General features: G+C 35.7%; 1 protein-coding gene across 1 annotated transcript; it reads right to left on the bottom strand.

The window, feature by feature from the left end:
* Positions 1–542: 542 nt before the first annotated feature.
* Positions 543–13,350, bottom strand: LOC128223704 (XK-related protein 6-like). Its single transcript, XM_052933032.1, has 5 exons — positions 13,190–13,350; positions 7,626–8,225; positions 6,299–6,782; positions 5,743–5,948; positions 543–4,172 (listed from the first exon to the last, which is right to left on the bottom strand). Exons 2-5 carry the CDS (start codon positions 8,203–8,205, stop codon positions 3,478–3,480), a joined length of 1,965 nt encoding a protein of 654 aa, XP_052788992.1. The 5' UTR covers positions 8,206–8,225; positions 13,190–13,350; the 3' UTR covers positions 543–3,477.
* Between the last annotated feature and the right edge of the window lie 3,175 nt (positions 13,351–16,525).

Raw genomic sequence — 16,525 nt, 5'->3', positions numbered from 1 at the left:
AGAACTTACTGATGGTGAAAGGTTCATAGTCAGGATAGAACAAGTTTATGGTTAAGTGGTTCAAGAGGAATGTGTTTCGTTTTGTTGTATTCATTTTGTCGGTAAATAATTCAGAATCACTTAAAACTCTTTCAATCGACGCAGCCAAAGATACCTAGTTTGTTTCTCCTTCCTCCAATAATACGATTTCCTTACTTTTTCGCAATCACAAGTTTCAATGTACTTATCAATTATATATATTCACGGAGTTTTGTTTAACCCATTATCTTCTGATATGGTTTATATTGAATGTTCATATATAAGGCAATTAAATATAACCTCAAACGAATACAATGTACAATTTAGTACAAAGTCCAAGCACCAGCATCTATATAAAAAGTTATTAAAAACACTTCGGTTGTCAACTAGGACACATCCGGCGCAATACTCGCCTTTAATGGAGTTGAAGTGGAGTTAAAAAAGGGACAACCCAGTCCATTGGATAACTTGTATTTAATACGGTTGCGAAATATTGGCGAAATAAAAGTTTCGTAACAATGAAATCGAGATATTATAGTTTTTATTACAAAATAAGCGTCAAGCATACAGAACATATTTGCGTAAAAAATCTTAAAAATATGGAGAAGAATACATTTCATTTAAAAAAGAACTATACAATTGAGTAAAATCACTTTTTGCAGTCCTGCCATTTAATCCTTAACATGATTCATATAACATACAAAATAACTTATGCTACAAAGTGAGCATATATGTAAACAAGAGCGCCGCGGAACAAAAGCCAACGACTTGTTTTTGAAAGAAGCTAAAACACTTCTGTTTAACACAATTGTCATGTTAGTGCTTCAAGATTTATTACTGACATAAACATTTAAATTTGGAAATAATAGCTAAAACCGAATCCTCATTTTATCATTGTCTATTCGAGCCGGTATTAACTTACTTTAAAGTGAGTGATTTCAAATATAGTACTGTACAATTCATTAATTTTAAGAAAGTTAACAAAGTTCTGAAAAATCAGCCCAAAGTTTATATTGTAATCTGACCTTTGACAAACAATTCAAATGCATATTACGATTGTAATGTTGTTTAATTAATTACCACTATACTCATTGTGATTGTATATAGGTCAGATTACAATATAAACAACGGGCTGATTTTCCAGAACTTTATTAAAGTTAACAACGTTGTTTACTCCATAACTGTTAACTTTCAAATATATTCTGCTCTGGAAGTTTAATAGATACAATTGTGATCTGCAGAATTTCTAACAAGATTTGAAACAAGACCTGTCACAGAGACAGCGCGCGCTGCTCGACTATTCCGCCGTTTTGGCCGTTTTGGCGAAACATGCATGGACCAATGTTAGATTAGATTTCAATGCAATACATGAGGTGCTGAGATATTTACATATATTGAATGGAAAATATTTCAGGTGGTACGCAAACTTTAACGTAAATTCTAAGTCGAAAAAGGGGCATAATTTTGTCAAAATGCTTGATAGAGTTACCTCCTCCAGTGTACAGGTTGGGGGCATGCTGGTGAATAAGTGTGCAAAGTTTCAAAGCCAGATGCCAATGGACTTTGAAAATATTTGAGGTTATACACAAACATAAACGTAAATTCTAAGTAAAAAAGGGGCATAATTTTGTCAAAATAATTGATAGAGTTACCTCCTCCTGTGTACAGGGTGGGGGCATGATGTTGAACAAGTGTGCAAAGTTTCAAAGCCATATGTCAATATTTGAGGTGGTACATAAACTCCTACAAAAACTTTAACATAAGTGGTTACGCCGACGCTTGGGTGACTAGGATAGCTCTCCTTATTCTTCAAATAGTCGAGCTAAAAACTGTTTCAGCTGTACTTGTTTTATTTTAAATATATATGAGCATAACATCACCTTTTTCACGTTTAAAAATGAACAACGTTGTCATTTATCACGTTGTTAACTTCAACAACATTCTGAACAGTCTGTCCAACGTGTTACAAAAATTTAGCTAATTAATAACGTATAGTACATGCCATAGTCGTCCTGGATATAACTTCATTAAATGATTGGTATTTAAGCTATACAAACCGTTTACAATAACGGATTCATAAAGACTATTACATTAATATACTGGCACAAGGTTAATATCGGGTTAAACCCGCCCGGTCAATGAGGTTGAATAGAAACATCGATGTTCAATGAACAACAAATGAATGCCATGTACAATATGCAAATATAGTATGAACAATTCACCAAACATGAATTCAAAACACTTCAAAACTGCACCACAGCAACAAAGCCTCCAACGTTATGAGTGAAGAAGTGTGAGAGAAACATATGTTTAACTAAGGAATATTGAAAATAAACATGTTTCTACACAAGGTCTGCATCAAAAATATAATCGCAAAGTAATAAAAAAAATATACTAACGACGGTCATATTATAATCTTAATATTGTCGTCGGTAGTATAAAACTCAATGCTTCAAATAGAGGAACTTATCATTCACGACTAGTTTCAATACTGAAAAATAAAAACAAACAAAATAAAAGAAAAATTTAAAAGACTCATGGTAAAAGTTGAAAGATTAATCATAAATTCTTCAAGCTCTACCAGTCTTTTACGTAAAAGTTGAAAGATTAATCATAAATTCTTCAAGCTCTACCAGTCTTTTACATCTAGAAACAACAATCAATACGTTTCTGTATTCATAATAAAATTATTATATATAATTAAAACAATTGTTTGAATAAAAAAATATATCTTACAGTTGTAAAACTTTCAAAATATATATCCTTCATTTAGAGAAATTATTCAATAAGATCGTGTGTTCTAAAATCACAGACACTGATCCGTTTCCCTGGAATCTTACTGGCGATACAAAGTAAATGTATATTTACATATCATATATCTAAGACAACAAAAGTGAGTAGATGAAAAAATATTAATATTACCCTTTAATTAGACCATACAATATCAAACAATATTTAAATAATACATGAATAATGGTTACTACTACCCTATTGATAATCTATACTTTATTTGACAATATTTCACTAATACATGAAAAGTAGTTAATACTAAGGTATACATAAACTATAGTTTATATGACAATATTGAAGTAATACATGAATAATGTAATGCAGATTGAGACTCAATTATACATAGTATATGGCACAACTGATATAATACATGCATAGTGTATGCTTATCATTCAATACCATTTACAAGTCCCTAATGTAAGGATAAGTCTGATCGCCTAACCAAACTAACAAGCAGTATTTAGACAAAAAGCTTTGGATTTGGTAGCACTTTACTTTTATTCAGAACAAAATCCTACTTTTGATTAACTGATTGTTCAGATTCCAATATCATACTTGATAAAAAAGGCACTAAAAATATGGATCAAATCTTAAAACATAAACTGTAATAATAGACATGAAGACAAAAAATGATCCGAACATACTCTTACAAATGTCTGTATATAGCCTTTAAAACAGATTGTTTAAACAGTGGCATGGGCAAGAACTACTTTTCAAACAACCAACACATTTGCCAGGTCTATTTCTATGAAAGCAGAAATAGTATGACGACAAACAAATTAGTTGAACAAGTGCCCCTATAATAACAACAATGAGAACGAAAAAACCATCGGCCATCAAATCGAGTCTACAGGATACAAGTATAGTAGCAAGAATCAAGTTCTCTAAATGGATTAAAGCGTAGAGCAGAAGCATTCTTGTTCTCGTCTTCTTTCCCTCAAACCAGTTTCTTCTGATTGTTTTTTCTTCTTCCTTGTCTGCTTGAGACAGTGCATGATGTTCCAAGTTCAGGAAAAGGAAGAACTTCACGTAAGCAAAGAACGCGTAATACAACCACCGGAACATGGGATGTTCAGCCGTGCCTTTAAGCTCGGGTTTCACTATAAGAGCAATCACTATAAAGCCAACAACAACATGGATGCCAAATATTCCCAAAACAGTTATTAACCCAACTGTTTTAAAATAAACAGCAAAGAATACAAAGCTGATAAACCGTGGTACAATACAGCTGGCTACAGAAACTAGGTAGATCAAGAAAGGTATCAGCTGAACATCCTCCGTGTTCTTGAGGTTCGCCCTATTGCTTCGATAGTATGCAGAATAGCTCCAGGTAATGCTCAACGCAGATGTCACAAGATTTTGAACTGAAAATTAATTAAATGTTATTAGAAAATATTGTGTTTCCTCAAGGCTTTTATCATAATACTACAAACAAAAGGTTAGCCATTATAACTGCCTATCAGGTTGCACAATATGTAAGGCTTGTATCTTTTTGACCTCACTGTTTACATTATATCCGAATTATTATATGGTAACGCAATGCAAAATGAACAAGAGATTGTTGTTGTTTTTGAAAAAGCGCTTGTTTACTATTGTGTGGTCGTAGGTGAGTAATAATCAATGATGGACATGAAATTTGTACTTTTGGGCTGGAGACAAATAGGGGTCATCTACTGGTCAAGACGAGCCTGCATACCAAGTATGACGTTTCTGAGTCCAAGCGTTCTTTAGTTATTGAGTGGTTAAGAAGTGTGACGTACGGACTGGTGACCAGCAAATTAATTTTCACCTGAAGGTCACTGTGACCTTGACCTACTCACCTCAATATCAATAGGGGTGATATACTAATCAAGACCAACAAGCAAACCAAGTATGATGTTCCTGGGCCAAAGTGTTCTTTAGCTATTCAGCTGAAACCGTTATTTTACCTCAAGATAACCTTGACCTTTGACCTACTGACAAGATGACCAATAGGGGTCATCTACTAATGAAGACCAACTGGCATACCAAGTATGAATTTCCTGGGTGCAAGTGTTCTTTAGTAATTGGGCGGAAACTGTTCTTTTACCTCACGGTCATTGCTAACTATAACGCGACTTTAACCTTTGACCTATCTATCCCAAAATCAGTAGAGGTCATCAAATAGTTATGACCAACTAGCATATCAAGTAAAAAGTTCCTAGGTGCAAGCATTCTTTAGTTTTTCAGCGGAAACTTTTTTTCACCTTAAGGTCACCGTGACCTTGACCTTTGACCTATTGATCTCAAAATTATAAGTGTCATCTAATAATCATGACCAACTGGCATATCAAGTATTAAATTTCTTGGTGCAAGCCTTCTTTAGTTATTAAACGGGAGGCCGTTTTTTCACCTCAAGGTCACCTTGACCTTCTGACCTACTAATCCTAAAATTGATAAGGGTCACTTTCTAGTCATGACCAACTGGCGTACCAAGTATGAAGTTCCTGGGTGCAAGTTTCTAGAGTAATTGAGCGGAATCCATTTTTCGCCTCAAGGTCATTGCAACCTTGACCTTTCAAAATCGATAAGGGCTTTCTATTAGTCATGACCAACTGGCAAACCAAGTATGAAGTTCCTGTGTGCAAGCCTTCTTTAGTTATTGATCGGAAACCATTTTTCAGCTTTAGGTCGCCGCCAACATATCGTTTTTTACCTAAAGTTCACAGCGACCATGACCTTCGACCCCCTGATCTCAAAATCAATAGGGGTCATGTACTGGTTGTGACAAACTTACATACCAAGTATGAAGTTCCTGGGCCCAAGCGTTATTTACTTATAGAGCGGAAACGAAGTGCACGTACGGACTGATTGACGGACGGACGGACGGACGGACGTACTGACGGATAGGGGAAAACAATATGTCTCCTCCATTCATTGGGAAAGACATAATTACTATTAAAGCTAATGAAATACCTCTTAAAGGTGTGAAATTCCTGTCAAATGCATACGTAATGTAGAGTTGCAATGCCAATTGGGGTGCTGATTCGAGGAACGCCTCAGTAAAACTCATCATAAAGCAATCTCTTTGTAAGTGTCGAGCTCTCTTCTTGTAAAATGTATGTCGGGCATGGCTTCTAGTTAGCACTGACTTTATAAAGTAGTACGTGTACTGAAATGTTCTGCAATCAAATACGGAAAACTTCTTACATACAACAGTCATGCGCTATACAAGTTTTGGAACATTCAACAAAAGACACGTGCAGCCCCTGGTATGACGTCGAAAAACCCGGATGAATATTCATGGCATTTTTAAAAACAGCGATTTACAAGTCGCTTAATAAACAGAACAAACTTATATACTTTGATTTGATAAGTTTTGCTAATTTTGGCGTTGGTAGTAATCCGAATTAAGCATAATTTCAATTAGGCTATACAGACCAATTTGTATAATTATATTGCAATTTCACGCATAGTTATCATATTAAATGTAAAATTAAACAAATGATACCAACAATTAAATGTTACTTACCTGCAAAGCATGCCTCCTACACCTATCGTTATCACTGTAAATATGATCCGAAGAACCAGCTTAAAAACATTTGGAATTCTGTGCCATATTACATGCCAGATCTTCCCTTCGCTAGTCTCGTTTTCAAATCGATCATCTTTTCCAGAAGCATCACCACTATCAGTCGGTTGATACGAATCTTTCCTAAGCAGCGACTCGCCGTCAGTTGGTGTAGTTGTAGTGTCGTCCAAGCGACCATTTTCTTGTGTTGTACTTAATGCACGATCACCTGACTCCATTAATTGACCAATATTCAGAAACTCAGCGTTACTGGCTGTTGATCCGTTCTTTGTCTTTAGTTCAATTTCTACATTAGGGGATCCTAATTCCCTTGCCTTCTTGGTATATCTGTAATCTATGAGAAGCCAGCCGATGTCCATCACCATGATAAAGCATGCAGGACAGACAAGTGCAAATACCGTGTAATGAAACAAGTCCGAGTCATCTGCAAAAAGAAGCACTTAAAGATATATATATACACATGACGTTACAGAGCTAACAGACATATGCTCACTATGAAATACTATTCCAATCTGACCACGCTTTGTTAACGAAATTTTGTGGACCTTGAGCTATCAATGGACCCTTCACATCAATAAGGTACTTCTTTTACACATCAAATTTCAATCTGAATAAAAAAGGTTATATTTATACTCGTGAGCTGGACCAAACATGGCTTGCTATAATAGATATGTGTTTGCTAGGTCTGTACCTATCAAATACCATTCTAATACAAGGTCGGTGTAGAAGGTGTGAACTTTATGTCAGTGTTAACTTTATTTGTATATTAATAAAACGCTTAGGCCTAAAAAAAAAATGTTTGGTTAGGGCTACATCCTTTTCAAAAATAAGTAGGGTAGGTAGGCTTTTTATTTTTTTTTATTATTTTTTTATTACGCTTTATATAAGAATATCATTTTCATCATTGGAGAATGGTGTTAAAGCTATCTTCTGTATAAACATTTAAGGTTTAAACTACATATTGAAAAGCTATTTAAAAAAAAACGAAAAAAAATAATTATTTTTTAGTTTTTTTTTTAGTTTTTCACTTTTTTTTCAAACTGACTATAAAAACGGTAGGGTCGGCGGCTATTCTGTAGGTAGGGTCGGGTAACCCGAACCAAATGTATTTTTAAGGCCTTATATAACAGTCTATTTTACAGCTTTAAAGATGTATTTACCTAAACTACGTGTCATTGGAAATTAAACCACAAAATACGTCAACTTATGACTTAATGAATAAAAATGAGAATCAAGAAACACACGTACATGTGTCTCAAGTACTTACCGCTTTCTTTGTAACTTATTGCCATTTTAATATCGGTGACAATGTCCCAACCGTACAAAATCATTCCAGCTACAGGAAATATTATCTTTTTGAAACAACCCCATGCAGTCAACATTCTCCTCTTACAAGCACTTTGTTCAGCAGATACATCATTGACATTTGCTGCATTGTCAAAAACTGGACTGCTTTCCTCTTCCATGTTCTCTGTGCTGACGTGTGTTTGTCTTTTGGAACGACTGTCACTGACGTTCAATGAAAGCTTACTCCCATTTGTTTGATTGGCTTCAGTCAAATCTATATGTTCAGCTTCATTTTCACTGATACCAGATCCATCTCTTATATCTTGACCATTAATTGAGTTAGCAGACACACCAGGACTTAAACCATGATCACTGACATTCAATGGACTATTTTGTTGTGGCTTTATCAGATCTTCGTCTAGCTGCGGTTCCCGCACAAAGAAATCATCAGCTTCAGTATCACAGACTGAGGAAGTGCCAGACAAGCCTCGCAGTAGTTCAGGAACTGTAAATCTGGAGAATACAGTGCCGTCAACCTCATCTTCTACGCTGTCGCTCATAATTCACAGCTTCGTTTGTCCTGAAGAAAATATGTTCGAAACTCAATCAAAATGGGTCATGTGGTTTTTTATCGCTAAACCGTGTACCATAGTTATCAATGCGAGAAAGACGCCTTTTAAATAATATGTGACCGCGCTCAATGAGATCCACAAGAAATGGTGGCGTGTTGAGCGTATTACATGCATTTAGAATGATAGAAAGTCCTTTCCAAACCTACATTTAAGACATGTCGCGAAATTTTACTTGTCTTCGATTTGATATACAGACAAACATTCTCATCAGTTTCATGGCTAATGGGTTGTTTTACCATATCAATTTTACAATTCATGTAAAACTTTATTTTTACCAAAAAAATGCATTTCTATATAACTTGACCTTGAATTAATAAAAAAAATACTCATTACAACAATTAGGTACAAAAACGCCTAGCATGTTGACAATTTTGTCAACAGTTGACCAACATTTACAGGTATATACACGCTTGAAGATTCTACCGCTTCAGAAAATAACAAAGTAAACTATTATAAGGACAACCATGACAACCTACCATTAAAAATAATAGTGCTATGTTAAACAGTTCTCGGGTTAAGGACAAAGTTTTCATAAGTCAAATGGTCGTGACTGTGACATTTGACCTACTTATCTCAAACCCAATGTGTGTCATCTACTTGTCAGTGGCAACATACCACTGAAGCTTCTTAGTCCTTAGTCAACCTCTCTCAAGTTATCGCGCAAACAAAGTCTTCCTACGACTCATGACTGTCACCTTTGACTTCAGTAGGGTCAGAGTCCATAAATGATAAAAACAGCCACAAAATGCCTAGAATCGTGAATTTCCCATAGCATATTTTAGCATACTATTCCGCCGCAGTTTAAGGATTCCAAAGATTTGGTGAAATGTGCATGGATCACTGTAAAATTAGATCAAATGCAACACCTAAACAGGTAAAAACATAAAGGGGCAAAGTTTCCATTAGCAAGATGCAAGATTATCATACTTGATTGTATAAAGTTTCGATGCAATACATGAAGTAGTTACAGAGTTATTAACATATCTGTACTGACATGCAAAACCTTAATCCTAGTTACTAAGTCGAATAAGAAAGAGGCAAAACGTATAATATACGCAAAAAAATAGTTATCTTACTTGATTAATTAAGAAGGTTGAATGGTTTATATTAAGACGCTATGTCATCCCTAATAACGATATACCACTGAAGAGTCTAGAATTTAATATTCAAATAATATTACTTTTTTAAGAATGTCAAATTATCACAAAGCACTTAATTAATATGACAGAGTTAAGAACAATAACGTGACAAGTTTGCTCTCGTTATATGCCCTAAAAAAAGCAAGAAATTCCTTCAAATTTGACACAATCGTTGCTGTTTTTGTACAAATCCCTTATTGGCCGTTCACCAAGCTTTCACTCTTTTACCTGTTACAGATGAAGAAATGTTTCAAACAAGAGGGCCAAATGGCCCTGAATCGCTCACCTGTGATATATTGCACATTGGTTTGATAAGAAATCTGGATGGTTCAAAGTAGTTAAGGTTTTTTAGAAGTCTGGGTCATTTTTTACCCCAATGCCAAAGTTTGGACAATAAAGGTAGAGGTCCACTTAATGATGTATTATGCAAAATAGCTCTAGTCCTTGTGAATTCGGAGAGAATTTTTTTTAATGCTTCTATTATATACAAATATTGAAAACCTGGCCAATTTTGACCCCAGGGCCAAAGTTTGAACAATCTTAATAGTGGTCCAATAAACGATGCTTCATACCAAATATCTAAGGCCTTCGCCTTTTGGTTTCGGAGAAGAAGATTTTTTAAGTTTTCATCATATACATATATAAGGAAACCCATGACCGCCGAGGTGGGGCCATTTTTTGACCCCAGGGCCAAAGATTGAACAATATTGGTACAAGTCAACTAGATGATATATCATGCCAAATATCTAAGCTCTTCACAGTCACTACTTGATTTTACGTGTGTATCTATATATGTATATTTTTTATTAATTGTTGTATGTGGCCCATATTGAAAATTGGTATGTGTACTAAATATGTTATCCAGTTTAAATTAAGACGTTACTTGTCTTTGTGAGTTTGGAGAAGATTTTTTAAGTTTTCACTATAACACATATAGAGAAAACCCATCAGCCCCGGGGTGTGGCCAATTTTGACCCCAAGGCCATAATTTGAACAAATTTTGTAGAGGTCCACTAGACGATGAATCATGCCAAATATCTAAGCTCTAAGCCACGTAAGTTCAGAGGAGATGATTTGGAAGTTTTCACTATAAACATATAGAGAAAACCCATGACCCCCCAAGGGGGCGGGGCCAATTTTGACCCCAAGGCCATAATTTGAACAATCTTTGTAGAGGTCCACTAGACGATGAATCATGCCAAATATCTACTACTACTACTACTTCTACCATAGGTCCAGGAATTGTCGAGTTTGCTTTCAAGGTCACTGTGACCTTGACCTCTGACCCCTTAAATCAATAGGGGTCATCTACTGGTCAGGCCCAACCTCCAAGTCAAGTTTGAGGGCCATGGGCACAGGCATTGTTGAGTTATCACTCGGGCAACCTTTTATCGTTCAAAGTCACTGTTACCTTGACCTTTGGCCCAATGACCCCTAAAATTAATAGGGGCCATCTACTGGTCAGGCCCAACCACCAATTCAAGTTTGATGGCCGTGGGTGCGGGCATTGTCGAGTTATCATTCAGACAACCTTTTACCATTCAAGGTCACTGTGACCTTGACCTTTGGCCCGATGACCCCCAAAAACAATAGGGGTCATCTACTGGTCAGGCCCAACCTCAAAGTCAAGTTTGAGGGCCATAGGTGCAGGCATTGTCGAGAAATGAAACGGACAACCTTTTACCATTCAAGGTCACTGTGACCTTGACCTTTGGCCCGATGACCCCCAAAAACATTAGGGGTCATCTACTGGTCAGGTCCAATCTCCAAATCAAGTTTGAGGGCCATGGGTGTAGGCATTGTTGAGTTATCACATGGACAACCTTTTACCATTCAAGGTCACTGTGACCTTGACCTTTGGCCCGATGACCCCCCAAAACAATAGGGTTCATCTACTGGTCAGGCCCAACCTCCAAGTCAATTATGAGGGCCATGGGTGCAGGCATTGTTGAGTTATCACTCGGACAACCTTTTACCATTCAATGTCACTATGGCCTTGATTTTTGACCCGATGAGCCCCAAAAACAATAGGGGTCAGCTACTGGTCAGGCCCAACCATCAAGTCAAGAATGAGGGCCAAGGGTGCAGGCATTGTCGAGTTATCACTCGGACATCCTTTTACCATTCAAGGTCACTGTGACCTTGACCTTTGGCCCGACGACCCCCAAAAACAATAGGGGTCATCTAATGGTCAGGTCCAACTTCCATATCAAGTTTGATGACCATAGGTCTAGGCATTGTTGAGTTATCACTCGGACAAGCTTTAAAATTATTTTACCATTAAGGTCACTGTGACCTTGACCTTTGACCCGATGAGCCCTAAAATCAATAGGGGTCATCTACTGGTCAGGCCCAACCTTCATGTCAAGTTTGATGACCATACGTCCAGGAATTGTTGAGTTATCACTCGGACAAGCTTTGGTCTACCAACGGACCGACCGACCGACATGCCTGTGCATTTTTTAGCAATATACCCCTCTTCTTCGAAGGGGGGCATAATAATCATAATTTCAAGTACATCACAGTATTTAGCGCGGCTGACGTTTTGCAGGTTTTTAGCAATCAAGTTTTTGAAGTTATTTTATTTTCAATTGGTCTTAAATCCAATTCAAACTTTAAGCGCTCATCTGTTTCAACATCTTTTTGTTAAATTTAGCAAAAAATATTTTTAGAATGGTGTATTATATTGACAGATTAACCAAAGATGTTTCATACTAAATTTTAAATTACTACTACAAAAACTCTCCAAGATAATTGCAAACAACCTCCAAAAGTGTTCAGAAGTGTGACCTTAGCCAGTAGTAATAATTAAATAATGATAGGCAACATATAATACAGGTGCGTAGCTGACTGTACGCAAATACTCAGTTGTGTAATGGAAGTTTTTGTCATACCAAAAATCCTTAATTTGAAATAAAAACCGAAAGGGGGGTAGGGGAAGAAGGGGTTAATTTGCTGTCAATCATCATCTGCGTAATTCCAAATTGATCCTAGGGCCAAAATCTAAATGGTTGGGTTAGGGTTTCATCCTTTTCAAAAAAAGGCAAGGGTAGGCTTTATATAAAAAAAAAATATATTTTTTTTTTAAATTAGGCTTAAGTATACCGTAATTGTCATCTTTTTAGAATGATGTTAAAGTAATATTCTGAAAAAGGTAAAAGGTAAAGGTTTTAAAATACATATTTAAACAAAGACTTAAAAAAATAAAGATTTATTTAATCTTTTTTTTCTTTTCTTTTTAAGAACTAGAATAATGGTAGTGTAGGGTCAGTTGCCTATTTCATAGGCAGGGGATTGCCTATTTCATAGGCAGGGTCGGACAATCCAAACCAACTGTATTGTTTAGGCCTAGCTACGCGCCTGTAATAAGATACCTCTTCAAATTAATTAAAGAGGTCGTCAATTGATTTCAAAAGGTCTACACACTTTTTGAAGAGGTCTTAATTTTTTGAAGGGGTCTATAATTGTATGAAGAGGACTTAAAATATTTCAATTGAGTTTATGTAGATTTGGTTCCATACCATTCCCATTTTGGATTTTTTAGAATAGACACTGATGTGGCATCTTGTATAAAACTGCTAAAAAGATATGAAATGTGCACACACAACTGGCCCACGTTAATGTTCCAATAAGACGTATGGCAACATACGGAAATCAACGTGTTCACCCAACGGTGCTAGTTAGTCTAGTAATACTTTGAAATACTCAAATAGGAAGTGCCAGCAGCCAGTGCCGTGGCAAAATAAAGCAAAAAGGTACAATGTAAGGCTTACCGATTCTTTCTCAACATTAAAACAGAAACGACTAGGGTGCTTTTAGAGAATTATAGCTCGTTTATATTGTAAAGTGTCATCTTAATTTGGTTATCAACAGTAAATGAGTGTAAAATATGTTTATTTTTTATGACGTAGCGTACAACAGTTTTAACTCTACTAAGGAGGTAGTCAATGTTATATTGTTATACCAGGCAGCGGTAGCTTCCCTTAGTTCGCGCCTGGAAAAGACCATGCATAGAATATTGTGTATTTGGCTCTGTCCAATTTAGGCTTTTTAACGGTGTTTAGGATTTTTTTTCTAAATTTAAAATTGAACTCTTGGATTCATAAAGTTTTTGCTGGATTTTTCTGGATAGAAATTGAGTAAGTTTGATTTGCTACAGATACATTTCAAGAAGTTTTTCTTTTTTCAATATACATAATACTTATCAATATGCTCGAGAAATTTGTACGCCATTTGTACGGGTGAATAACTATGCCATATTAGCGATCGTCTGCACAGATCTAAGTTAACACCTGTTACAGTAGATAATCCCAAAAATACCGAGTACAAAATTAACTCGAATCTTAAACATTTTAATACAAGCAACTTCTTTTTGAAACTAGTCTAACCGTAAAGTTGTCTTTCTAGGATTTTTTTTTGTTAATATAACTATGTTTTATTACCTGGTTAACATATAGAGCCAAATAGACACGCTTTTTGTATATAACATATATACCTAATTATACTGTACATGTATCATATGTCGAATTATTGTTCACATACTGTACTGTCATTCTTATAACTTTGTATGGTAACATGGCAACCTCATCAAACAACAAGGGACGGACGACGGCGATGAAGAGGATCCGGTCGGCTCTCAGCTCTGACTCCTCCATTGACGGCGAGCTTTCGTACCTCGACCTTGATTCGGGACGCGTTACGACCGCCGCCAAGAAGCCGGGAGGTGAATGGTTCACACTTACGACCCGCAATATGACTCTATGATGTCTAAACTTTCAGTTCTTGAAAAGGTACTTAGCAAGTTAGAGAAATTAGACAAGTTGGATTAAATAGAGATAACATTATAATCTTTAGATACAAAAGTAGATGACTTTGAACGACGGCTTTTAAAATCTGAGTCTGGCATGAAAGATCTAGAACATTCTGTACAGATGCAAGAAAACGACTGCTATCGCATATTAAAGGTGATAACTGTAACACAATTATGTATAAAAAATTGATGAATGAAACAGATGAAAAGAAATTGATAGATTTAGCGAAGTTTTTTTAAGATTATACTGGATTATTTTATTAATACACCGGGCTAACTAGCGCTTACCTCAATTTTTTCTATACATTGTTACAAATTGATATAAATATATTTATTATATTTGTCTTAGTTGACTCCAGAAGATAGAATATAGCGTTCTTCTTCTTTTTCTTAGTACCTACACAGCTTGACGGATTTAATTTGTGTATGTTTATTTGTTGTAAACCATGTATTATATGTGCGGAGTGTACAATAAACTTTGAACTTTGATGTTATTGAAAAAGTATTAAGCGTGCCTTCTATTGCCTGTGTGAAAAATCGCTTTCATGAAACCATGAATACATGAATACCGTCTCGCTATATGGCACAAGCTTTCAATGCGAGGCGATAAACTGTCCGTCTGCAGAGCGTTTGTCAATTGTGACCACTGTTGTTGTTGTTGAGTTTATAAAGGTCTGCCCGCGCCCTATAGTGGCTGCATTATGGCTTGACCCCGTCACATCCCCAAGTGTGACTTAAACAGAATTTTGAAGCCAAAAGGGGAGTTTTACCCCCATCGGTTGATGGGATATTCGTCAAAGGAGTAATTTTTTACCCAAAATGCCGCGAAACCTGCGATGAATGACATCTAGGGAGGTCCCACAGCTCTGAATATTGGATATGGTTTCATTTCTCCAGTCTTGTATCTTAAAAAACATTTACGTGTAAGAATGGTATTTTTTTTTTGAAGGATGGGCAAGACTCACGGTCAGTTCGTTGACAAGAAAGTGTTGTGAGAACAGGACTTTTTGCCCACTATATGTATTAATATTTCTAATATATATATGAACTGACCACTTTGTTGTCGATGCCCGACTATTGCCTCACTATTTACTTATTGGAAATTCTTCAAGACCAGAGAGTGCGTTGACATTACTTTGCCTACATGTTTTTTAAATGTACATGTACATATATAGAGAGGGTTATTATGGTTGTTTTTAAAAATAATAATGATTAATAATATAGGTTTTTTTTTTTTTTTTTTTTTTTTTTGCCTGCGCCCGATTTTTTCCATTTTAATATGTATGTGCGGGATAAAAAAAATACATAGTATACTTTCTATATACAGGTATGTAGCCCCTGGTCCAGTACCTTCTCTTTTTTATCAATAGGTCGTAACCATGTATATTTTCAAAATTTCAATATCTGTAAGTGAATGAATGAATTAGGGCTAGGATCAAAAACTGTTTTTCCTAACAATAAACCTGGACCAGAAGCGTTATATTACAACACCATCACCATAGCATGTAAAATCACCATGGACTTCTAATAGCACTATGGATGTAACGGTTTAAATCGGTAGAATTGTTAACTCAAAATGTCTTTATACAGTTTATACCGATATTGGTTTTCTTTCTTGACAACTTCGCCCGAAAAATAATTTGGTTTCGTTTTAGGTTATGGTGACTTACATTTAATAATTTATGGTTAAATCGATGTATATCATCATACTCCTTAATACCTCATCCTTTCATGTGAAAACGAAAGAAGAAAAGAAAAGAAATGTTTTGTCACCATAATGTAGATTGAAAATCAGTAATTTATAGCTACTAAAAGTAGTAGAGATCCAATTAATACGCGTTCATCTCATAACTCCAGGAATGAAATGTTTGTTTACCGGACTTGATAATAATGGATAGTCGATTTGGTATTCATCGTTTCAAATAACCTGCTTAAATCCATGAATTCCATTCGTATGTTTCGGTAATTCCAAAAGGTAAAATATGTAAAACAATAAATATTCTATATACATTTGGCTGTTAGCTTAGTATTTCGTTCATCGTGTGAATCACTATCGTGTGTGTCGCTTAAGGTGCCGGTTATCGTTTCGTTCCCTCTATGCTCATTCTTGTTCAATATAATATAATGTGTTTGTAGTTGTCAGGTAAACCTGCCATATTTGTTGTTTGTAATGAACGTATCTCTAAGCAAGGCGCCGGAGGGGATCGTGATGCCCGTCACTAAGATAAAGTTTTACTTATAGGGAATTATTTTCTAAGCTTCATTAGGATGTTTGAGCAGTCATTGTATTACCACCCTT

The sequence above is a fragment of the Mya arenaria genome, chromosome 2 (assembly GCF_026914265.1).
Source record: "Mya arenaria isolate MELC-2E11 chromosome 2, ASM2691426v1".
Lineage (NCBI taxonomy): Eukaryota > Metazoa > Mollusca > Bivalvia > Myida > Myidae > Mya > Mya arenaria.
This window is presented reverse-complemented; position numbering and strand designations above follow the sequence as displayed.

Excerpts from the sequence above, each read along its gene's own strand:
- LOC128223704 (XM_052933032.1), bottom strand. The coding sequence starts at position 8,205 with ATGAGCGACAGCGTAGAAGATGAGGTTGACGGCACTGTATTCTCCAGA. Across the intron at positions 6,783-7,625 it reads AATAAGTTACAAAGAAAGCG|ATGACTCGGACTTGTTTCAT; the intron begins GTAAGTACTTGA and ends TTCTTTTTGCAG. Across the intron at positions 5,949-6,298 it reads GTAGGAGGCATGCTTTGCAG|AACATTTCAGTACACGTACT; the intron begins GTAAGTAACATT and ends ATTTGATTGCAG.